The sequence below is a fragment of the Zonotrichia albicollis genome, chromosome 16, assembly GCF_047830755.1.
Source record: "Zonotrichia albicollis isolate bZonAlb1 chromosome 16, bZonAlb1.hap1, whole genome shotgun sequence".
In the NCBI taxonomy this organism is placed as follows: Eukaryota; Metazoa; Chordata; class Aves; order Passeriformes; family Passerellidae; genus Zonotrichia; species Zonotrichia albicollis.
The window spans coordinates 15964311-15989146 of NC_133834.1; the positions used below are offsets into that span (position 1 = coordinate 15964311).

Consider the following 24836-nt stretch of genomic DNA (forward strand, 5'->3'; position numbering starts at 1 on the left):
CTTCCCAAAAGCATCTTCTGAGAAAGCCGCTCGGGCAGGCGCAGACAGTTCCTCAGTCCACACTCACACCACAGATAGGTCAGCAAAAAAAGATGGAAAAGGTCTCTGTATAGGGTTCCAGCAAGGCTTATTGTAGAGTCATGCTGGAGGAGTCCAGGGACAGAAGACAGCAAAGCAATGCAGTGTCCTGGGTTAAGTATGGGGTCAGGGGCAGTACAAGGGCAGGGTAGAGGGCAGTGACCTATAGGGAAGGGGCAGGGTAGAAGGCAGTGACCTATAGAGAACTGAGGTAAATGAGCATAGTGCTGCAGAGGACCATGGGAAAAAACCTTTTCATCTCACCCTAAGCAGTGAGGCATTCTCAAAGCCTGTGGCAGATTCTTCCAGGGCATTAGAAGTGCCCTTAATAGGCTCAAAGGCCTCCAGAATGGAAGAGCATGCCAGTAAAGGTCAAGTTCCATGTGTTTTTCAGTCTATCAATACTGGAATGGCTAAGAGTTCTTTGGAGGCTTTTCAGTAAATATTTTCATTGCTTTAACCTTGCTATGTAACATCTTAATGGGACAGAACAATTTTACGGGCCTGTTGGATTTTATAGGGATTGTCTGCCTTTGCAGAGTGTGTGGCTTCCACAGCCGTGTTTGCAGCTTCAGTGGGACACTGAGGGCACATGGGCAGAGGTTCCAGCCCTCAGCAGAGCTGCTGCAATAGTGGAGGTTATTGTGCATCCCCTTCTGGCTCTGCACTGGCTGATTCAAGCTGGTTTGGATATAGCCTTTGGTGGTCACAGCCACACTCTCTGCTGAGACACAGGTGTGTTCAAACCTGGAGCCAGCAGGTAGATCAGGTAAACCTGGCACAAGGCACTAGAGGCCAGCACCTGATGTTTCAGCTCCTGGTGCTGTCACAAAGGTTTCTGTGGCATCTCCAATGGGAGAGCTGTTGTGTGCCCCTGTCACAGGGCATGGCCAGCATCCAGAGCAGCACTTAGAAAATCTAAGTGCTTTAATGAAGGTGTTTGAAAATGACTTGACCCTGTGCTGCAGTCTGGAAGCAGAGTTCTTGTCCTGCACAAGTCTCTCTTCTGGCACTAGCAATGATCTGGCTGACTGTACAGCTGCACGCTGTCATTGAAGTTGGAAAAGACCTCCAAGATTGAGTCCAACCTTTGACCAATCACCACCTTGTCAACTAGATCAGAGCACTGAGTGTTACATCCCATCATTTCTTGAATGCTTCCAGGGATGCTTCTTGAACACTGTTCAGGGACAGTGATTCCACCACCTCCCTGGGCAGCCTGATCCAATGTCTGACCACTCTTTCCATGAAGAAATCTTATCCAATGGAGGAGGAAAATTGTACCAGATTAACAAGCTAGTCTCGGTGACTCTGTGGTCACACAAGTGCTATTACAAAGAAATTACTTAGAGAACGTGGCTGTGGTTAGTGGGAGCACAGTGTATCTCCTCAGTGGCCCAGTGTATCTCAGTGTCTGAGAACAGCATACACTACCTATGAGACTGCATCCTTCTAGTATAAGTTTCACTTTATACTTCCCCAGAGAATTGGAAAGAGAGATTGGAAATTGAACATACTTTGCAATATTTTGTTTTGCAATGGGAGTCTTCTGTTCTCTTAAGTAGGACGTTAATGTAAAGGTCCATGCCTCAGCTTGGACTTTCAGTTAGGGAAATTAATTTCTTGGAGAGATGTCCTCAGGATCAGCCTCTTGGCTGGCCTTTGATCAATTAATGCAGTAGGAGTTACTGACAGAATGGAAGAAAAGTTTGGCTTAAAAATAAAAAGGCATCTTTAATTTTCTTTGCTTTAGAAAACAGTTTTGCCATTGCAGGAACAAGTATGCACAGATCTGGGTTCATAAAGAAAATAAGACATTATCTGTTTCTCAGATGTCTGGTTTTTTACTTCCCTTTTGCAGAAAAATCCAAGAGTCCATCGATGACTAACTAAAGTCTCAGTTTTCATGATTTATGTGATTTGCTTCTCCTGGAGCCATGGATGAATACAGCCGCTTTGTGGACTGGGACAAAATGGATGTGAGTGCCCAGAGCCAGGACTCAAAAGAGCTCACCTGCACAGACTTACATGAGCTCAAGCAGCTCGCCCGGCAGGGCTATTGGGCCAAAAACCACTCTCTGAGAGCCAAAGTGTACCACAAACTCATCAGCAATATCCCATGCCGTACAGTGACCCCAGATGCGAACGTGTACCGGGACATCGTGGGGAAGATCGTTGGAAAACGCAGCAGCAGCTCCCTCCCACTGCCAGAGTTCGTGGACAACAGCCTGATCCCCACGTACTGCCTGAACGCGGAGGGCGTGGGGGCCGTCAGGAAGATCATCCTGTGCGTCGCCAACCAGTTCCCGGACATCTCGTTCTGCCCGGCGCTGCCCTCGGTGACCGCGCTGCTCCTGCACTACAGCAAGGACGAGGCCGAGTGCTTCGAGCAGGTCTGTCGCATCCTGGCCTGCAATGACCCCTCCAAGCGGCTCATCGACCAGACCTTCCTGGCCTTTGAGTCCTCCTGCATGACCTTCGGGGACCTGGTGAACAAGTACTGCCAGGCAGCCCACAAGCTGATGGTGGCAGTGTCCGAGGACGTGCTGGAGGTGTACTCAGACTGGCAGCGGTGGCTCTTCGGAGAGCTCCCCATGGCATACATCGCGCGCATCTTTGACGTCTTCCTGGTGGAGGGGTACAAAGTTCTCTATCGTGTCGCGCTGGCTCTTCTGAAATTCTTTCACAAAGTCAGAGCTGGGCAGCCCATGGAGTCTGACAGCATCCAGCAGGACATTCGAGCCTTTGTGAGGGATATCGCCAAGTCGGTGTCCCCGGAGAGGCTCCTGGAAAAAGCCTTTGCTATCCGCCTGTTCTCTCGGAAGGAGATCCAGCTCCTGCAAATGGCCAATGAGAAGGCTTTGCAGCAGAAGGGCATCACGGTCAAACAGAAAAGGTAGGGCTCAGCACAGGTAACCTGAGCAATCTCCTGGATTTTCCCAGTGTGGGGAGCAGTCCTGGGTGACTGGTGGGGAAGCTCCACTGGTGCATGCTGGTGTCTGCTGATGGACTTTCTCTGCAGAAAAACTCAGCAGCTCCAAAATCAAGTGTTGCTGGGATTGTAATGGGAACTTTAAATGAAGTACTATGATACAAGAGGAACAGAAGTTTCTTGTAGTTTGCTTAATTATGAATTTATATGGGTATATATTAATTACAAGTATCATATCTCAAAAGTGTGTTTCATAAGCAGTTTTCAAACTGAAAGGCATTTTAGCAAAGTTGGTGTAGTGGTTTTAGTTCGCCAATTTGAGATTTTCTGACCAACACACCAATTAATGTAATGTGTGCTGGCTAAATGCTAGTGCACCCACTATAATATACTTATTTCCTGCTGTGAGGTAGGATTAGGAGGAAGGCAAAGAAGACTCAAAGCTTCAAAAGGGTGTAAAGAAAGCTTTATTAACAGTAACTAAAAGAAAGAATAATAAGAATCAGAATAAAACCTTTAGAACACTTATCCTCCCCCCTACAACCTTTTATTTCCCACTCACAACATACAGAAACAATTCAGTTTATCACTTCTAGAATAGTCCTTCTTCAGTTCACTTAGTAGAGGAGTCCCTCTTGTCAATTTATAGAGACTTCTCCACAAGAAAACAGTTCTCTCGTGGCTTTTAATTTCCATGAACAGCAGCTACCCAGAAAATCTGCGATGGTGAAGTCCTTCCCATTTTTCACACCTTTTTCCACAGCTGTGTTTATGGTGTACTGTTTTTAGGATGAGCTGTTCAAGAGCAAAGGTTTTCTTTATCTATCTCTGAGATCATCTTCATCTCTAGGAACAGAGGTCTTCTTCCTTCCCTGTCTCTCTGTTCAAGCTTCTCATACGATCACAGCTACTTTAACATCTGCTTACTATTGTATTTGCTGGGACCCCTGTGGCAAGAAGGAATGATGAATCTGACTGCATGTTCTCAGAAGGCTAATTTATTATTTTATGATACTATATTTTATTAAAGAATGCTATACTAAACTATACTAAAGAATATAGAAAAGATACTTAGAGAAGGCTAAAAAGATAATAATGAAAACTCGTGACTCTTTCCAGAGTCCCAACACAGCTTGTCACTGATTGGCCAAAGAGTGAAAACAACTCACAGCAGAAACCAATGAAACAGTCACCTCTGGATAAACAATCTCCAAACACATTCCAAAGGAGCAAAACACAGGAGAAGCAAATCAGATAATTATTGTTTTCCTTTTTCTCTGAGGCGTCTCACTTTCTCAGGAGAAAAATCCTGGGCGAGGGGATTTTTCCAGAAAATGTGAATGCCACAGCTTACTGTAGCTTGGAGGCCTTTGCTCATATCTACAATTTGAACGCTTCATCTCCCCATAATTTTCAATGAGTCACAGGGAAAAGGAGTCTGATGTATCAATTACATCCTTCTCCATAGCTTTACAAGAGGATTTCAGCCCTAAGATCAAGGCATCTCCTCATCCCTCCCATCTGGGACTTGACTCTTTCTTCACTGACCTTGGTGTCTTCGTGTTGTTCTTCTACATGTTCTCACTCTGTCCTTTCCTCTAACTGAGGGAGGACTGAAGGTTTGCAAGTCTCATCTGTGCACTGAAAGAGTCAGTGTCTCACCCGGGGCCTGCAGGTGCTCACCTAAGGCCGGCAGAGCTGCGGCTGGGCTGGGATGGGATGGGCTGGGCTGGGCCGTGCCGGGCTGGGTTGTGCTGTGCCGTGCTGGGCGGGGCCGGTCTGTGCTGGGCCGGGCCGGGCCGGGCTGGGCTGGGCTGGGCTGAGCTGGGCCGGGCCGGGCTGGGCTGGGCTGTGCTGGGCCGGGCTGGGCTGTGCTGTGCTGGGCCGGGCTGGGCTGTGCTGGGCTGGGCTGTGCTGGGCTGGGCTGGGCTGTGCTGGGCCGGGCTGGGCCGGGCTGGGCCGGGCCGGGCCGGGCTGGGCTGGGCTGTGCTGGGCCGGGCCGGGCCGGGCTGGGCTGGGCTGTGCTGGGCCGGGCTGGGCTGGGCCGGGCCGGGCCGGGCCGGGTTGGGCTGGGCTGTGCTGGGCCGGGCCGGGCCGGGCTGGGCTGGGCTGCGATGGGCCGGGCCAGGCTGGGCTGGGCCGGGCCGGGCCGGGCCGGGCTGGGCTGCGATGGGCCGGGCCGGGCCAGGCCGGGCCGGGCTGGGCTGGGACAGGGCAAGGATCTCAGCAGCCAGGCCAGAGCACAGCAGCAGCATGGCCGGGGGGCCGTGGCTTCTCCTCCCGACGGCGGCAGAACCTTGGCCGAGCCGGGCCGGCCCGGGGCCGCTGCCGGGGCCCGGCAGAGCCCAGCTGAGCCGGGGCTGGCGGCGGGGCAGGGCTCAGTCACAGCAGATGCTGCAGCCCCGGCCTGGGCCCCGCGGCCTCCCCTGGCCCTGCCGGCAGCCCCCGGCCCCACGGCAGAGCCCACCCGGCCCGGCCGTGACAGGGAGGGGCCGGGCCGCCCTTGTGACCTGCTCTCAGGCCAGAAGAGAAAAAGAGAGAATTCCCGGCGTTTTTCATTTTTTAGAAATGTTTTCATTTTTAACATCGGTGTTCACAGAGGCATGTTCAGCTTTCTAGTGGTTTAACAAAGTGCCAATATTCAACACCACTCACTGATTGGTTTTACCAGACGCAGAGGAAGCTCTCAGCAGCTCCAGTGATAAAACCAGCACTGATAAATTACTTGGAAGAAACATACCCAAAGAAATGTGGAAATTGATTCTTAAATATGATATTATTTGTATAAAATGTCAATTTGATGCTGCCCAGTACTGAAACTACTGAATTCAGCAGTTTCTTTAGTGTAAGACACTGTCACAGCTGAGAACATTGTGCCTGACTGCGGAGCTGTTTTAACAGAGCAAGGAAGAAATATTATTTTCAGGTTACTTTTTAAATAGATTTGGTTGCAAGCCTCCTGGAAATCAAGAGTGTAGTACTCACAGGTAGGAGTTGACCTGTTTTGTGGCAATTTCATGTACTAATAGAAAAAATAATTTTGAAAGAACTATGGAAGAGTGACTATACAGATCCAAGAAACTGTTGCAAAATCACAAGCTCTTCTCAGAAATAAGGGCAGGGAGAACTAACTCTGAAACCAGTAAATGAAATCCTGCACTGATGTGAAAGTAAAAGTCATACTCATAAAAAGCTTGGCTGAAAGGCCTCTTGATGGATATAGAAAAGGCACCAATATATTAATCTGAACAAAAATAGCATCTTGGCAGGTGCAAATGTATGTGCAGGTAAGTAGTACATGTTCTGTTTTTCCAGAGGCTTCTGACAGCAGAAAACTTCTCCCAGCCATTTCTGAGCTCTCAAGTTCAGAACTGTTGGACACTTTTATGAACTGCCCTCTGAAGAGAGGTGACTTCTCAAAGTCCCCTGGGTCAGTGAGTGTGGTGTCTGGAATTTGGTGTTCTAGATGCACAGTCTCACTTGCTCTAAATCTCCACTGATGTAGTAGGATCTTCCAGCCAGCTGTGTTGCTGAGTTAGTTACAGTGGTTGCAAAGTTACCATTCCATGGCATGGCAATACATACTCAGTACATTTCAGCCTAAAAGATGACATAAATGTTAGCTGAACCTCCTTCATGTGTCTGCATACCTGTAAAGCTCCCCCTGGTCTCTTCCAAGGGTTAATTTTTTAGACTCACAGCTTGGTTTAGAATCAGCTTCAGTATTTTCCTGTCAGTCTCAAATATTTCAAAGTCTTTAGCCACTGGATTGTCACACTAGAGGCAGTTCAGACCTTTGTATTTGAAACTTGTAACAAAATATTGATCCTCCATTGTGTCTTCCTGTTGGGAAGTTCAGGAGAGTTGTAATATCCTGGAGTATATTGTTTAAATTGGAATTAAAGCTTTAAATTAAAAAAATAAATAAATAATTTAAATAAAGCAGATAAAAAGAAAACATGCATCAAGCAACCACAGATGCTCCAAAAGCTCCTGCTGTGTTAAATGTTGCAAGGAAATTCTCACAACAGTAATGCTTTCAAGGCAAAATACAGTGATATGCCCAAATAAAGCCAGTAGTTACTGCCATGCCAGGCAGAGTTGTCACTGAAACATTTTCACCCTCTCTTGGCTACCTTTGTAAAGCCACTGAAATTTCTCAGCGTCCCCAGGCACAGGGCTGCTGGGAGTTTGGCTTGGCTCAGTTTGGATCCCAGTGTGGGCAGATGGAGGTGCAGGAGAAGTGAGTTGTTCTCCAGTGCTCCTTGGGGTGCCAGTCAGTTCTTCTCTCCACCTGTGTTTGGCCTGATTTATTTTCCCATCACATAACAAAACAGGGAGAAAATAAAAATAGAAATGTTTTAACCTGTCTGATTATTTTTCAGTGCTTGATGACTCAAATCAAACCTTGCTTTGTTTCTCTCCAGGCTCCTTTCACTCTCTTTGTCGTGGATGTAGGAAGTCACTGATCTTTTCTATCTTTTTTGTCTTTCTCTTTGTATGTTCTCCTTCTGTCCATTCCATCTCCACTGCACCACTCCTGTATGCAGTCTTGCAACTCCCAAAAGGTAGGTTAAAACACTGGAGTCTCTGCACTTTGCTCATTCCTGCTGTCTTTGGCTTGGTGTTTTTTCCAAGGTGGTCAATATTGCTAACATTGGGGCAGGAGAAGCAGGCCAGCAATCAGAGCACCCGATTGCTGTGCCACATCTCCAGAATACCCTCCTGCAAAGTTAGTTCATAGCACCTGCAAAGCTGTGAGAGCAGGGGTAGTGGGCCCAAGGGCACAGCACTTCAGACACCAGTACACCTGTGTTTTCCAGAGTGGCAAAGAGTACTGTACGTGGAGAAAGTAAATGCTGGGATTATGGTTATGGCTATAAAAGGCCTTTATAATAATGGTCCTTTCTACTCTGGAAGAAAAAAATGTCATTTTTTTTAAACATCTCAACAGCTCAGAAGAGCTGTTAGGTATCATTCCAACTCCAAATCTGGTATATGCTGTTGCATTAGGTGTGAAATGGAGTCAACTTTTTATCTTCTTTGGAAGCTTTCTGCAGTTAATTGGAAAATTTTTGGACTGACCCCAACTAGGCACACTCCTAAAAGTGACCTGTCTCTATTCACAGTAGTTTATATTTGCTTTTAAGTAGGTAGGGGTTTTTTAGAGCCAAGACAAGACTTTTTCTGTGTCAAGGAGGTCAGAGTTACTCAGCCGTAGAGCATTAATGGTTAATGAAGTCATTTATCAAGTCTTGGCCTGAGAAGTAAATCTTAAAAGAACAAAACCCAGTGAATGGATTGTGATATCTGATAAGCAGAGAACTTGGAAAGAGAAAGGCTGCCCTGTGAGTATTAAATACCAGAGATGTTTAAATTCATGCCTTTGAGAATCCTCTGGCCTTGCAGCGGGTGCCCTGAGTTAACTTTAGTGAGTGATGCGCACTAACATCTGTACTAATTTATAAAATCAAAGCTGGAGTTAACTTCCTCATGTTTTCATGTATGAAAGAACACCTTAAGAGACTTAGCAAAGCATGTTTCATACCATGACTTCTTTGTTGAGGATTTTACCTCTGAAAAATCAAAAATCTGTTAATGCCAGTCAAGCGAATCTTCAGCATCTGTGTATTTTTTTTGCAGTTAGGATGTTCTGAAAGCAGCAGAAAGCCTTGATTTATGCTAGGAAGCAGTTTGGATTTGAGGGGACTTAGAGCAGGATGTCTGGTGACACTGATCTGGACACAGGATTAAGTTTCAGGCTTATTCCTTTTACCACACAATTATGCCCTCACTGAAATTATAATGGATTTCAAGGTTAATGCAGCTCCTCTAAGATTTGACCCAAGCCAGAGTAGAGAAGGAAGGTGCCATTCAGTGAGTAATCTTTGGAGTTGGGGATTTTTTATTTTTTGAATAATACAGGGCACATCCACTTTGACAGGTGCCACTGCACATCCTCAGCCTTGGCTTTACCTTTGGGAGTTTTGAGGTCTCTGAAACACATAGTATTAATGATAATAGCTGGAAAAGCAATATTCTTATGAAATTAGCAAGTGCTGCTTTATTAAACAGTAGTTATGCTGGTTTTCAAATCTAATTTCTTGGAATAATAGCAGTTGAACAAGTCTTTCTAACCCCAGCAATCAAGAGAAGGTTATCGTGGCAATCCCAGTAACTGAGGAAAACACTAATGCAGGGTAAAACCTTCTGAATTTGTTCAGTCCTAGTGGTAGACTTTAATGCTGCCCATATTTACTGGTCTCTCAAGCTACAATGTTTTCACAGATGACCCAGAAAAGAGTGGAGCAGTGAAGACTAAATTGAATTTTCCTCAGTGAATAAAAACCAAAACGCTTGGGTTTTTTCATAGCCCACTTGTGTTCTGTTCATTTTCACTCGTTTACTGCTTTGAAAAGCAACTACCAAAGTGAAGGAGATGATTTTCAGTGTCATTAGATAAATACTGTTAAAAATGAAGAGAATTAACACAGGTTAGATTCTTGTAACTAGTTGCAGTTAATACAGATTGGATACTTGTAACCAGTTGCAATCTGGAACTCCCCCCAGAAAAGTTCTATTTTTGCTCAGCAGCATGGAGTTTGGTTTGATAGGTGCAAGCTGTATGTGACACTTCTCAACACAGGGTCAGGTTTCAGTCTCAACCATCTGCAGCTGGGATTTGTTACTGGGAGATAACACATCATTTTGTTTCACATTCTTTGGCCATGTTCTTTGGTTTAACTAGATGGTGCCATTAAATAGAAAATTATTTACCATGGTAGTCAAAAGGCAGGAGCTGTATGCCTGGTACAGTTTTAAATGGTCAATACAGTGGTAAATTCTTTCTAGTAAATCAGAAAGATCTGTTTGAAAAGGTGATACTCTGCCTGCATTAAAGAGTTGTGGGAAGGCACAGGGTACTGAAAGAGATGTGTTCAGAATGCTGCTGAACAGGCTTTGAGAAGGGTTTGGGTAGGAAAGTCTTTAAATCAGCAGGTTATAGTAGCCAGGAGAAGGAAAAAGTACAAAAGCAAAGATACTCTGAGTGAGAGCCTTTTAGAAAAAAGAACTGGAGTTTAGTTGCCCAAACAGTTCACAGAGATGTGAAAGATGTACAGACCAGGTACACAAATAATTCTGAGTCTTGCTTGAGGTGTAAATTTAAACCTGTATTATTAAGTCTTAGCCTATTTATCACCATTGCTTTCCTGCTGGAAATTCATTCTAATAAACAGTTGACTGCCCTAAATATTTTTTAATTCCTTAAATGTGGAGGGAGGAAAAATCTTAATTTCTGCTGAGCTGAAACCAAGTCTTAGTCTCTCAGCTCTGTTCCATAGTGACATCAGTTTTAGCTGCAGACCTGCCAGGACACAGAGGATGGGACCTAAAGTAAAATTCTGAGCATGGAGGTTCAAGGCTTAGTCCCTACTTTGTTTCAGTGGATCTCTCCTTTGCCTCAGATAGCTGTGTTTAAAACTACAAATAATGTCCCTAGTCAGTGATACTGTAAGTTTTAAAACACATAAATAGTTACAGCCTGCCTAATAGGTGCCCACAGAAGTTCCTTGCATTAAATAATGCAGGGTAGCAATGCAAAGATTGATTTCATTCAATTGGCTAAAATAAGCAGTAATGAATAGTCACTTCATTGAAAATGCTGACACCAGGGTGCCTACGGTGAATTCCAGAAAGCAGGCACTGCTCTGCATTGCAAATGCTGCTGATTGTTTGGTACTCTGAGCACGAAAAATAAAAAGTTTATATCTTTTTATGTTTTAGGGAGTGAGCTAAGGTATCCAGATCCATGCAGATGTACAATACTGAAAGCCCCTTCATGATCATCAAACTGAGAGAAAAGAAATGTGTAATTGTCAAAAAAACCCATCAGAAATAGGCAAATACTTGCACCCAAACCCTTGCATGCAGAGCAAAGGATTAAAGCTTTATTTAACACCTGGCTGCCCAGTAATTCAGTGACTTGTGTAAATTCTGTGTCATTGGCTGTCTCCATTGCATTTTAAGCATTTAACATAGACCGTGGAAGCAAATAACATTTAATCCCCAGGCTCTGGGTTTGCATGCTTGTTTAATTTGAGAAATGAAGACTGGTTAAGATGGTGATGATTGTTACCTTTTACTTGTTTAAAAGCCATGAATCAATCCTAACTGTATCAGACCCTTCTGGGGGGGTACAGGGATTTCCTTCCCAGTGGCTCCATCTGTAACCATGATCCCAGGAACATGTTTGTTTCATAATGAAGTGGAAGTCATTGGTAATTACATGTTTCCAAGAAGTGGAACTTCTCAAAAGCTTCAAATATTTGCCTTGGATTAAAATTGCTTACCCTGGTAATACTGATTCCTCTAAAGTTTCTGAAGGGTTTAGGAATTCTCTAGTCACACGATATGGGCAGGACTTCAGAGGCAGAAAAAATGCTACCTCTTCCTCTCAGATCCTGTCTGTTTGTTTGGGTATTCTGTTCTCTGTGCTTAAACACAAGTGCCAGAGAGAATTAAAAACAACAAATATAAGGCCATGGTAATTTTTAGTGGCTCAGAGTTGTGTCCTCTGTGTGTAAAGGTGCAGGCCACAGCTGCCATACAGAGGAATAGAAAATACAGTCAAGCCAGATCTCTGCCTCTGAGGATTGTGTTAAATTGCAGTAAGTTTATTACCTTCACCAGGTCACGACCACCTAACTCCGTGGACTGGAGCTTTGACCAATAATTTATATGCTGGAGTGTGTTAGCATTCAGCTGTCTTCTCATGTTTCAGTTCAGTAATCTGAAACTTGTTAAATTATTGCTTCTCGGTGTTTTGTGTTGTATTTCTCAGGCAGAATGTGCACTTGGCAGTTCATGCTGAGAACTTCAAATCAGAAATTGTCAGTGTGAAGGAGATGCGGGATATCTGGTCCTGGATCCCAGAGCGGTTTGCTCTCTGCCAGCCCCTCCTGCTTTTCACCACCTTAGAACATGGCTGCAGTCTGAGCAGGTAAGGAAAACCTTCCTCTCTTCTCTACTGTAGGGCAGAAAGGAGCAACTGATGAAGTATTGCTGGGTTGACAAAAAGCCCATGCTTAGTCAGGATTTGATCTGAAGAATATCATTAAGGATGGAATATAAATGTGACAAATTCCTGTTGCCTACAGCATTTGACTGGGATATTTCCTATGCCATAATATTTTAAACTGTTCAATTGGAAAAGTCAAATTTGGATCAGTTCACAGATTCTGCAGGTCTGAGTCTGGTTCCTTAAGGGTTTGAATGGTTTAAGTCAGTGGCTGCTCTGCAGGCACTTTTGATAGATAACCACATTCATACTGATCCAAGGAAGAAGAGAACTGGAAACTAGAAATTACCTATGAATGATTGGGGGTTTTTTTAAGTGAGATAAACTAGATGTGAGTTGTCCTTGCACCTGGTATGGAGCACTATAACCCTACAGCCCCTAATAATGACTTTGACATTCGCAGGTACTGAGGCAGGGAGTGACCTGCTCTCCCAGCCTTATATGCCTATGAGGAAGAGCAAAAGCAAGCAAAGAGAATGCATCTCAATTAATTTCCTTCAGGACCTAAAGCCCTTCAAACATGGTCATCAGTCCTAGGCTTTTACAATCTTTTAGGTTGTTTCAATTCAAAATGCTGTAAAAGGCTGCAGTTCATCTAGGTAAGCTTCTAGTTATTCTTCAGAGACATAAACTGTACAGGGGACTGAGTAGAGAGCAACTGCTTGATAGTATTCACTTACACTCAGCTGTATTATTTACATGGACTGTAGAAAGTATTTGCAGGAATATTCTCAGTCTTCAGGTGGTTTTTTGCAATGGCACCAGTTGGAGCAGGAGGCGGTGCCTGACGTTGAGGAGGAAAGGAGCTGCGGTTGGTGGCAGCAGAGTGCTCACTTTGTTGTGCTCTGCACTTCAGGTTCTATTCCCACAGCGAGGGACACGAACCAACCCTGCTCCTCATCAAGACAACAGCGAAAGAGGTGAGTGAGGCATAAGACAAGTGATTCGATTGGTGTTTGGGCAGCGTGTAATGCTGTGCTGCAACACACAGCTGTTTATAATAAAATGAATAAGCAAGCTTTGGCTTGGTTTTTTTAAGAATCCATGCTTTAAATTATTCTATTTGTTGGTTATAGGACTATGTGTTTTTGGGCAGACCTTGCAAACCAGGTCTTGGATAACTGCTTTTCCTCTTGCAAGTAGTGTGGGGTGATGGACAAAAGTAGCTCATTTTGCTCTTGGACAGACTGAAATGCAGAACCAAAGGGACTGAGTGGGAATTGTGTTAAAGTTATGATTCATAGAAGACATTTTCATTTTCTCAAGGATACGAGGGAAGAAAGTAGCAGAATTTAAATGGTATGAATAATGTTAGACTGCATGATGTGAAAACAAAAGCCTTAGTTCATCTCATTCTTGACTGGGAAAAAAATAAGCCAAGAAAGCTCTGAGAACCTGAGGAGGAGTGCACATGTCCCTTTTTTCTGCTCCTGTGTGTGCCAATATTGGACAGCATAATGTGAAAACAGCAACATGCTTGTTTAAAAAATTAATAACTAACCAAGAAGTCTTCCCAGTACCTTCTCAGGAGGGCACACACAAACTTCCTGTAATGGTGTTGTTGTCTGTGCCACTGTACATGACTTTTAAATATTCTTTATATAACATTAAGCTGTTACTGCAGCCTTTATTCCTGCTTATTACTGTGGGCTTTATTCCTGTCCATACAGAATCACACAGAATTACTGGGTTGGAAAAGACCTCAAAGATCATCGAGTCCAACCCAGCCCCAACACCTCAACCAAACCCTGGCACCCAGTGCCACATCCAGGCTTTTTTTAAACACATCCAGGGATGGTGACTCCACCACCTCCCTGGGCAGAACATTCCAGAACTTTATCACTCTTTCCATAAAAAACTTTTTCCTAATATCCAACCTGTATTTCCCTTGGGGCAGCTTGAGGCTGTGTGCTCTGGTTGTGTCAGTGCTGCCTGGAGAAAGAGACCAACCCCAGCTGAGCACAGGCACCTTTCAGGAAGCTGTAGAGAGTGAGAAGGTCAGCCCTGAGTCCCCTTTTCTCCAGGCTGAACACCCCCAGCTCCCTCAGTGGTTCCTCAGAGACTTCAGTGTTCCCAGCCCCTCTCCAGCCTCATTGTCCCCTCTGGAGGTGCCCAAGAGTCTCAATGTCCTTCCCAAACTGAGGGCCCAGAGCTGGACACAGCACTCGAGCTGTGGCCTCCCCAGTGCTGAGTACAGGGGAAGGATGAGCTCCCTGCTCCTGCTGGCCACAGCATTCCTGCCACAGGCTGTTGGTACAGGATGATCCATTCCTGATCCAGGCCAGGATGCCCTTGGCCTTCTTGGCCCCAGGGCTCACTGCTGGCTCACGTTCAGCCTGCTGCCAACCAGGACCCCCAGGTCCCTTTCCACTGGGCACTGTCCAGCCACTCTGTCCCCAGACTGAAACATTGCAGGGGATTGTTGTGGCCAAAATGCAGGACTGGGCACTTGGGCTGATTAAACTTCATCCTACTGGACTCTGCCAAACCCTGTGGGCTCTGTTCCAGGTCTCCCTGCAGAGCCCTCCTACCTTCCGACAGATGGACGCAGCTCCCAGCTTAGTGTTGTCTGCAGATTTACCAATTAAAATCTCAATCCCCTCATCCATGTCATCAATAAAGATACTGAACAGGGCTGGCCCCAGCACAGAGCCCTGAGGGACACCCCTGGTGCCTGGCTGCCAGCAGGATGCAGCAGCGTTCACCACCGCTCTGGGCCTGCCATGCAGCCAGGTCTGAGCCCAGCACAGAGTGCTCCTGTCCCAGCCCTGGGCTGCAGCTTCTCCAGGAGTGTGCTGTGGGACACAGAGTCAAAGGCCTTGCTGGAGTCCAGGTGTACAACACTCACAGCCTTTCCTGCATCCACCAGGCAGATCACCTGGCCGTAAAAAGAGGTGAGGTTGGTCAGACACACCCTCCCCCTCCTTAACCCCTGCTGGCTGGCTCTGCTAGCCTGGCCATCCTGTAAGTGCTGTGTGATGACACTTAGTATAAACTGTTCCATTACCTTACTGGTACTGAGGTACTAGTTACCAGAATCCTCCTTCCCACCCTTGTTGTGATTGGGCATCACACTGGGCAGCTTCCAGTCATCTGGAACCTCACCAGTGAGCCAGGACTGTTGGTAAATGATGGAGAGCAGCTTAGCAAGCTCATCTGCCAGCTCCCTCATCACCCTGGGGTGGATCCCATCTGCTCCCAGTGATTTATGAACATCCAAGCAGCTCAGCAGTTCTCTGACTGCCTCCTCCTGGATAACAGGGGGCCCATTCTGCTCCCTGACCCCATCTACCAACCCAGGAGGACAGCTGGGGACAAGCCATCTCCCCACTAAAGACTGAGGCAAAGAAGGTGTTAAGCCCCTCTGCCTTCTCTTCACCTGCAGTTACTGTATCTCTGCAGGATGGCTGTCCATGAACAGGCCCATTTCTACTCTTATTTACATCTACATAATGCTCACCCTCCAGGCCATTTCATAGTTCTGCATGTGGTTTATATCCATTCAGGCCTGTGTTGAGATGCCAGTGGCTTATGGAATGCCCCTGGTGTCTGAAGGGTAGAGGAGGGAACAATTCTTTTGCTTCTTGTTTTGGAACCTGTCAAAAGTCTGGCTTTGTAAGGGATTCTGTTTTTTATAGGATGGTTTCTTTCTTACCCCTCAAAAAACCATATATTAGCCAAAACAAACAAACAAAGACTAGAAGAAAAATTTGGATTTTTTTTTTCATGCTTATGGATTTGGAGGGGTTTTGCAAAGGGTTGTTCATCCTTTATTCGTATGTCTATGGTTAACTTTTAGAATGAGGGAAATTTGCCTTCTGATTTTCTGCCTCTCATACCCATCAGGCACATCACATCAAATGGACTTCTGGATCATTTAGATTTAATTCTAAATCTGAATTTACATTTAAATCTAAATACAGATTTATCTATATGAAAGAAATCTGATCTTCAGTAATTTTGTCCTAGGAGCTCTGCTTGTAATGCTTGTGGAGGCCAAACAGCAAATGTACCGTAGAACAATTCTGTATAATCATAATTGTTTTTCAGATTTCTGGGGGGGGGGGTAAGCACAGATGCCTTCATCCCACTTTTGGAGCTTCATTGTTTCCTCTGTGTGCACATGGCAGTGATGTGTGTTGCTGGTAGCAAAAACTTCTAGTGCAAACACAAGACGGCAGAGACCAGCTCAGCCCTCAAAGGGTGCTTCTCTTTACTGGAGACTAGAGGCCCCCATGTGGTTTGAGTGGATGCTCTAAATATCTGAGCTAGTTCAGCATTTGCTTAGCTGAGCTGGCTTTAACCTGTACTTTGAAATGTAAGAAAGCCACCAAGGCCACTGTTTGACTAAAAAGTGTTCAGGCAGAGCTGCTCATACTGTAACTTGGGACAGCTCTGCTGCTGTGATTGCCAGAGTGAGTGAATAGAAGTCAGGCAGTACAGGCCTGGAGTGATCTATATTTTGGTACCTGAGGTTGTGTTAGAAAATTGTGTTTAGAAAATTTCTCTCTTAAGGCATCGGAGGTATGAAATAATCTATGACACTCTTGGGATTTAGAGGTAACCAACAGATTTAAAGCAGCTTAAATCTGTCTTTAGATATAAGTGCTTGTGCTGCTTTAATCCACTGGTGTAGAAACTCTGAAACTCAAGCTGAAGTAAAACCTGCAGTTTTGCTCTTTGAAGTGTCAGTATCAGTGGGTTTAACACACTTTTTGCTTCAATGGGAAGCCTGACTGTGCTGTCTGTGCCAGGTCTGTGGGGCTTACCTGTCCACTGACTGGAGCGAGCGCCGGCGAGGAGGGAACAAGCTGAGTTTCTTTGGAACAGGGGAGTGCTTTGTGTTTAGGGTGAGTAAAATTTTGTTGTTGCTGCCCAGTACCAAGACAGAACAACTGTACTGGTTAGCTATCACCTCCCTTCCACTTCAAGAGGCTGGATTATGTGGAGGAAAAATTTTACTTTTTTGTTGTGACTCTTTTTCTCCCCTTGCACAGAACATTTTCTAAAAAGATCATAGAATCCTCAAGGTTGAAAAAGACCTTTAGGATCATGAAGTACAATCACCAACCCAGAAATACTGTCATGTTCATTAGTAAACTATGTCCCCAAGTGCCGCACCCATGAAATCTGCTCACTCACCCTCTCCTGCTACAGCTGGGCAGAGGAGAGAAAATTTAACAAAGGGTCCATGAGTTAAGGACTGGGAAAAAACACTCCAAAGGCAAAACAAGCTCAACTTAGAGATATAGAGTGAATTTATTATTAACAAGATCAGAGCAGGGAAATTAGAAGTAAATTAAGCCCTTAAAAACACCTTTTTCCCCCCAACCCCTCCCTCCTTCCCACCAACAGTGCAACAAGACAGGGCCTGGAGGGTTTGGTCAGTTCATCACCCCAGGTTTTCTTCCACTGCTCAGGGAGAGGGGTCCTTCCCCTGCAATGCTGTGGGGTCCCTCCCACATGAGTCAGTTCTCCATGAACTTCTGCAGTGTGGTTCCAATCTCTGTGGTTCCAAGCAGCAGCTCCCCTGCTGCAACATCAGCCCTCCCACAGACACACAGTGCTCCCCAAACTGCTGCAGCGTGGGTCACTCTTCCACGGGGTGCACTCCTCCAAGGACAGGCTGCTCCAGCCTGGAAGGAAGGGCCCCCTCTCTCCACCAGGTCTGCAAGGGGCTCACAGCCTGCACCAGTACCCACCTGCTCTGGCCTGGGCACCTCCCACACAGGCTGTGGGTGGATCTGCATCCCCACGGACCCCACGGGCTGTGGGTGGATCTGCATCCCCACGGACCCCACGGGCTGTGGGTGGATCTGCATCCCCACGGACCCACACAGGCTGTGGGTGGATCTGCATCCCCATGGACCCCCATGGGCTGTGGGTGGATCTCTGCATCCCCATGGATCCCCACAAGCTGCAGGGGGAACAATCTGCTTCACCACGGCCTGCAGAAGAATCTCAGCTCCAGCACCTGGAGCACCTCCTTTCCCCTCCTTGGTTATCACAGAGTCATTACCTCCATTTCTAACTGGCCCAGCCTTGGCCAGCAGCATGTCCATCTTCAGAGACATCAGGGATTGGCTCTGCTGGGCATGGTGGAAACTTCCAGCAGCTTCTCACAGAAGCCACCTCTGTGACCTCCCCACTATCAAGAACCAGGGTGTGCAAAACTGACACAGATAGTCATTCTACCCCTTCCCTGGGCAGCCTGTGCCAGTGCCTGACAACCATTTCAGTGCAGAAATTTTCACAATGTTCAATCTAAACCTTCCCAGGCACAACTTGCAGCCATTTCCTCCTGTCTGTCTCTTGTTAACTGGGAGCAGAGCCTTACCCCAACGGACTCCACTCTCCTTTTATGCAGTCGTAGAGAAAGATGATCTAGAGAAGAGAGATGTAGTAAGGTAACTCAGGAGTTATTGCATCATTTCTTCAACCACCTAAAAAGCAAAGGAAAAAAGATTGAGCCAAGCTTTACTGCTGACTTTGCAGGTGGAGGCTGAGGTGCTGGAATGTTCTTTTCTGAGCAGAACTCTGTGTAGTGTGCGTGCACTAATGTCAGCTCTGCCCTTTTCTGCCTCTCTGCAGCTGCAGCCAGAAGTGGAACGCTACGAGTGGGTGATCATAAAACACCCAGAATTGGCCTCGACTGGATCAGAGACAGAAAACCATGCCCAGCCAGCTTCTACCACCCTTTCCTCCAGCAGCATTCCCTCAGATCCTTCAGATCGCCTTTCTCCCTTCTTAGCAGCCAGGCACTTCAACTTGCCTTCCAAAACAGCCTCCATGTTCATGGCTGGCAGCAGTGAGTGCATCATTGTAGGTGAGTCCATGTGAGAATTCGAGCACAGATCCTACCCCGTCTCTTCCTGTCCACCTTAGATAGATGGTAAACATGCACCATGGAAACATGGTACCAGACCCCTTTATTTCAGTATCACCACAGGTAGAGATAAAATTGCCCAAAACCTGACATCATTTCTCAGCCCAAATTTTCTGTGGTAAAAACTGCATCCAAGCATTTTAGAGAAGAGAGTAACTCATGGCTTTAAGTATAGCCATTACTTCATACTGCCTAATTCACAATGAGTAGTTCTCAAAAAGGACCTTACTTTTTCATCAAGGTTTTTGTAACGCAGAGTAAGCTATAAAACATGTTAATTCTCCAGGAACTTTATTGGATCTGTGGTGCTGCTGACTTTGGCAAAAATCTGCTTAGTAAGGTTGTCACTTAAATGGGATTTACAAGGAACAGATCTAAAATCATAGTTGTCATTTTCCCAAAAGTCTTTACTTGACACTTGTTAGGAGAGCAACTGGCCTATAATTTCCTCTGTAATGTCAAGTGTTGGCTGGTTTCCCACTTGGCAGCATGTGCTCTAATCATACGATCATGGAATTGTTTAGGTTGGAAAAGCCCTCTAAGACCATCTAGTCCAGCCATTTTCCCAGCACTGCCAAGGCCACCACTAACCCATATCCCCAAGTGCCACATCTGCGTGGTTTTTGAACATTTCCAGGGATGGTGACTCCACCACTGCCCTGGGTAGCCTGTTTAAGTGCCTGACCACCCTTTCAGTGCAGAAATTTTCCCAATATCCTACCTAAATCTTCCCTGGTGGTTGAGGCATTTTCCTCTTGTCCTGTCACTTGGTCCTTGGGGAGCAGAGCCCGACCCCCATCAGGTTCCACCCTCCTTTCAGGGAGGTGTCGAGTGTGATGTGTCCCACCAGCTCTTTCTACCAGCTTTAGGTAAGGGAGTCACTTCTATTTACTGTATACTACACTACACTATACAGGCCTGGGTAGCAGATACATGGAAGTGAGTGTTGTACACAGCTCCAGCTGTGGACCAGAATTCCCACCCTTTTGATTCTTCAGATGGCTTTAGTAACTGTTCTTTGATGGTTGCCCAATAAGCAATAGGGAATCTTCCTTTTTGTTCTCCTAACATATTTCTGTCTAACCTTATTTCACTTCTCTGCGTTTTCTGACTGAAAGCTCTGTGAACCTTGACATAGACCCACAGATAACCAAAATGCTTTTAACACATACATGGTTTATAATTATTTTGAAGACCAAGCCAGTGCTGTTACTTACTGATCTTGTTCTTCTCCCAGCTTTGATTTTTGACTACTAACAGAATTATTTGGTTTTCCTTTAATGGAGAAAAATTTGAAGTTGTAGCTTCTGATATCCTCCAGCACTGAAATACAAATCTCAAATGCAGGTAGTTTTTCTTCTTGCTGGGTTGCATTACTTTTCTTTATCACCATTGAAAGAAATCATTCAGTTCTGGTATTATCATTAAAAACCTATACATCTGATCCTATACTGTTACATCTGAAGACAGCAAGCAGACATTACTGAGGGCTTCCAGTTATTCCCCATGGGAAAAGCACTAAAGTATTTGTACAGCTGTTTCCCATGCCAAGAAATACAGAGATATCCTTACCCTGTCTTTGTCTCTTGCCAGGAGGTGGTGATGGCCAGGCTCTGTACCTCGATGCAGATCTGAACCACGGGAGAACCAGCCACTGCAACACTTTCAATAACCAGCCACTGTGTTCTGAAAGCTTCCAGATCTCCATCCTGGAAGTGTGGGGCTTCAGGGACACCATGAATGGTTGATGTGACTGTCATTAATCAGCTAGTTTTTCAGTTGTCCAAGGTACATTCCGATACAGGAGCTAAGTTAGAACATCCTTTCTGCTGGGCTCACTGCTGAGAGTCATTCCTAAGTGGTGCACTTGGATGCAGGCCTAATTGTTTACTCTTACTTTATTTAAGACAGATCAAGGTGAAGCAATGTATCTGGTTAAGTGTTTGTCCCTTTACCTCTAGAGAGCTGCATTCAGGGACTGTTGGTGAAAATGAAAATGTGATGAATTCAGAGCCCTGCTAGATGGATACAGGCCCTAATCATGGGGTGGGTTTGAGTCCACAGTTCCTCAGAGGCACAGCCCTGGCTGAGCTGTGCTGCAGAGCTCTGAGCCACTGGCACCAGTAGCTGGCCTGCGCCAGGAATATCAAATGTCTCCTCACAGGGAGCACTGGTGACCTCAGATCTGACATAGAAGAGTAGTTCATAAAATTGCTGCCCTCCTATGAGCAGATGTTGTATAGACAAATCAGTACCATTAAGTGATGAAGCTCTTCATTCACACCAGAACCATGATTGCTGATTTTCCTGTACCAAAACCTTTGACATGTTCCAGTTGCATATGTTAGAGCAGTCTGCCTCTGAGAAAGGCATCCAGGCTGGACAGTGATATGTCCAAGTCTCGATTTTGTTTACATTCCTATTCCATATCAGTATGATGACTTCTGAGTGACTCCCTGTGTCAGGCAGCTGAAAGCCAGAGTGTGTCTGCAGTGCCCAGAAATGTTCATTTCCTCATCTTTCCTGGGAACTGAAATGAAGCTTTAAATCTGAAAATGACTGTGCTGATATCTCTGTGTGTTTGGGGAGTTAGACCTGGTGATAGTGGGAACTTAACCCTGTCCCCTCAAGTAAAGAAAGGAAGGCAGGAGGCAAATCTGGGAGTGAATGGATTCCTCAGGAGAACTAGAGGCAACACTGTTTCTCCAGATGTCTTCCCAGTGATGAGATCCCTCCTGAGAAAGCTAAGTTTTCTTCCTGTATAGTCTGGTAGGGTTTGGGTGATGAAAGGAGGCTTTGCTCATTCTTGAGCAGTTTTGCATTCTCTGCAGGCATGCCCTGTGTCTGGAGACAATTCCCCAGAGTCTTTATCCAAAAATTGCACTATCTGTTGTGGAAATTCTCCCACATGAAGCACAAATACATAAACATCAGTGAGTAGTCCACAGTATACAATAGGATGCTCAGAGCTTCAGTGAGTAACTCACTAGTAAGATTTATCACAACAGGGAAAATGAAGGGAAAGAGAAATTGCTGATTTTCTAAACAGTTCAATCTAAAAAATTGCTGTAGAGTGGGATTTTTACTTAATGTTATTGCTACTTAAGCTTGAAGTTCATTAAAAGAAAAAAAATTAATTATGTTAAAAGCTAGGTTGGACAAGGTCACATTCATATTCAGAGGTCTGAGGTGAGTTTTTGGTCATGCTGGCTTGTCCAGCTTGCCAGCCATGACAGTACCTCATGGCTTGGGAAAGAGTTGCCTCTTGCAGAGTATGTGAATAAACTTGGCAAAAATAAGATTTGCTTTTTAAGGTGCCATTTTGAAGTTTTGTCAAAGTAACTCTTGGAAAAATTAGCCTATGTGCAGAACAGTTTAAGATGTCTTTTGCACCATTTGTATTTGCAATTGGATTCTCTCACCCTGTCTGAGAGTCAGCATTGGGCCTCCCTTTCTCCTTCCCACACAGTGAGTTCTGCCCAGTTGTCTTTGCACAGGTTTACCATAGGCTTGATTGAACTGCAAGAGGTAATTCAGTTATACTGATATGTTTTGATGTGGAAGAACTCAGTCATATGTGGCTTTTTCCAAACACTGGCTGATGCTGCCTTCTATTTTTCTAAGCCACCCATGTCTCTTTGCCCTTGCAGGTATCCCACAAGCTTCCTCAGACAAAAGAAATCACTCAGAAAGTACAGATTCTACTTAGTGTAGGTGGGATTTCAGTTTGGTTTGATCTCCTGTTTTGTGCTTGTCTGAGGAGGTGCCCTTGGGAACAAAAAGCAACTAAAAAACACAATAGTAATAATTTCCAGCTTGTTGTCAAAAATTCCCTGGAGCTGTGTGTTGGTAGGATTTGTGGGAGTGTAATGTTCTACTCCAAATTAATTTTATCTGCAAAAACTTGGCTGCATCTGGCAGTGTGATGGGATTTCCTCACTTCCATCCCTGCTGGGTGTAACTATGTCAAAACCTTGTCTTAAGCCATATCTAAGAAACATTCCTCAGAAACATGTTCTTTCCCTGCTCTGTTCTTGGTGCACAGAGCACCAAGAATTGAGTGTTTAGAATCTGAAATAACTCCTGGTTCCTCAGAAACTCATCATAGGATATCAGTGTGAGAATCCAAGGAGCAGTATTGGACCAGGCACGGGACTGGTTTGGCTCGATGAAGTGCTGCCCTGCCACAGCCACCATGTGGGACTGATCTGTGTGCTTTGAACTGGAGTAGCCTGGACCAAGAAGCAGCAATAATCCAGGGAGAGCAGTTCTACAGTGCTGCAGCAACTTCACACAATCCTTGTGTTCAGTAAAAATGGATATTCCTTGTCATGTGCAAGTCCTCATCCATCATTCCTGGTGTGGTTGTGAGACACCTTAGAAGAGCAGCGTTTTGACTTGGTTATCTTTCCAGTAGCAGAGAGGCATTTTTCCTGTCTGTTTAGTTAGGTTGTTGCTGACTAACTGTATATCTAAGTTCAGACCCTTTGTTTCATGCAAAACTCTTGAGATGGAGGCCGCAGGCTGGTTTTGAAGACAATGGCTACAATGGACACCTTATCAGAAAGTGGAGTTATCTCAAGTACTCCAGCCATGAAGTGCTTTAGTCAGTTGTTACTTGCAGCTCTGCACACCTGTTGAAGTAGGCTGTAATCCCTGTTTGTGGTCCTGCTGGCAGCAGCAGGAGTGCCAGAGTTGGGCTGGGAGCTGCAAGCTAGGGTTGCCACAGTTCTGTGAGAGCATCTGTGCTTTCCTGAAAAGCTGCTTTTTGCTTTGTCATATTCCTTGAAGGCAGAAAACATTAGAAACTGCTGACATCAGAAACCTGACTGCACTGTAAATGGCAACCAAACTGTTTGCAGACCATGGCAACTGGATCCAGTTGCAGCCAGGCTGGACAGACTTCACTGCACCTGAGATGTCTTTCCTGCAGCTCCTGCACTTTGCCACACTCCTTTTTCTGCTGCAGCTTGTTAATCAACCTCCTGTTAATAGAGACAAATCAGCCGAGGGAAGGGAAAATTCTCCTTTCCTCTCTGATGACATATCTGAAGTCAAAATGGAGTGGGGGTCAGCTCTGTTCTTTGAACAGTTAAACCATGCCAATAGAGATCTGTGATGAGCCACAGAGGGGTGACACGTGCAGATCCATGAACTGCTCTTCATGTGTGTGTATTGAAATTGTGTACCTTTGCCCTTGGAAATCCATCCTCATTTTCTGTGGAGCATCATCTCCTGTGCCCATGGGGACACTGATGCCACAGTCAGGAGCTGACCCAGCTGTGGCACTGTGAGAGCTCAGTTCCTGCCAGTGGCACTGAGTCAGGCTGTTGGTACAGCTGAGGCATGGGCACCTGGCTGTTCTGCAGCTCTCTGTCATGGATTTCAGACTATTCAGAGTCAGAATGAATGTGTGTGTACTATTTGGGGTGATGTTTTCTTCAGATGAGTGGTGATCTGCTGCCGAGTTGGTTTTCTACCCTATATTGGAATCATGCCCTATGTCAATGGTATTTTTGTCACTGTGCAGAATCTTGGGTATTAAAGGTATTTGACTGTGGAGGCTGCTGGCTTTGTCCTTTATTCTTGTCTTTTCCTTCCTGTAGGGCTCATAGCAAAAGGCACCCTGAAACCGAGACAAACCCTGGAATGTGTGTCCTCTGACAGAGCTTTCACTGTGGTCAGGTGGTGACATGATGGTTCCTGATCATTTCAGATCTCACAAGACTTCCCCTGAGATCAGGTGTCAGACTGACTCTGAAGTCTCTAGATAGCCAGTTCTGACATGAGCCTTCTTCCCTTTGCAGTCCAGAGAGCATGGTTTGCACCAGCCCAGCCTAGGTTTAAAATGGAGGTTTAGG

The 24836-nt window shown here is 45.6% G+C and overlaps 1 protein-coding gene across 5 annotated transcripts in view; it reads left to right on the top strand.

Moving 5' to 3' along the window:
• Positions 1–24535, top strand: part of TBC1D24 (TBC1 domain family member 24) — a 37103-nt gene extending 12568 nt beyond the window's left edge. For 4 of the 5 annotated variants that reach the window (XM_074552778.1, XM_074552779.1, XM_074552781.1 and 1 more), the window contains 7 exons: positions 1940–2974; positions 7561–7578; positions 11853–12011; positions 12946–13009; positions 16844–16939; positions 18681–18915; positions 20569–24535. In XM_074552778.1, coding sequence (XP_074408879.1) covers positions 2016–2974; positions 7561–7578; positions 11853–12011; positions 12946–13009; positions 16844–16939; positions 18681–18915; positions 20569–20723 — 1686 coding nt within the window. In that variant the 5' untranslated portion in view covers positions 1940–2015 and the 3' untranslated portion in view covers positions 20724–24535. The remainder of the gene's footprint in view (positions 1–1939; positions 2975–7560; positions 7579–11852; positions 12012–12945; positions 13010–16843; positions 16940–18680; positions 18916–20568) is intronic. The other variant, XM_074552782.1, reaches the window with a different exon arrangement.
• The last annotated feature ends 301 nt before the right edge of the window (positions 24536–24836 follow it).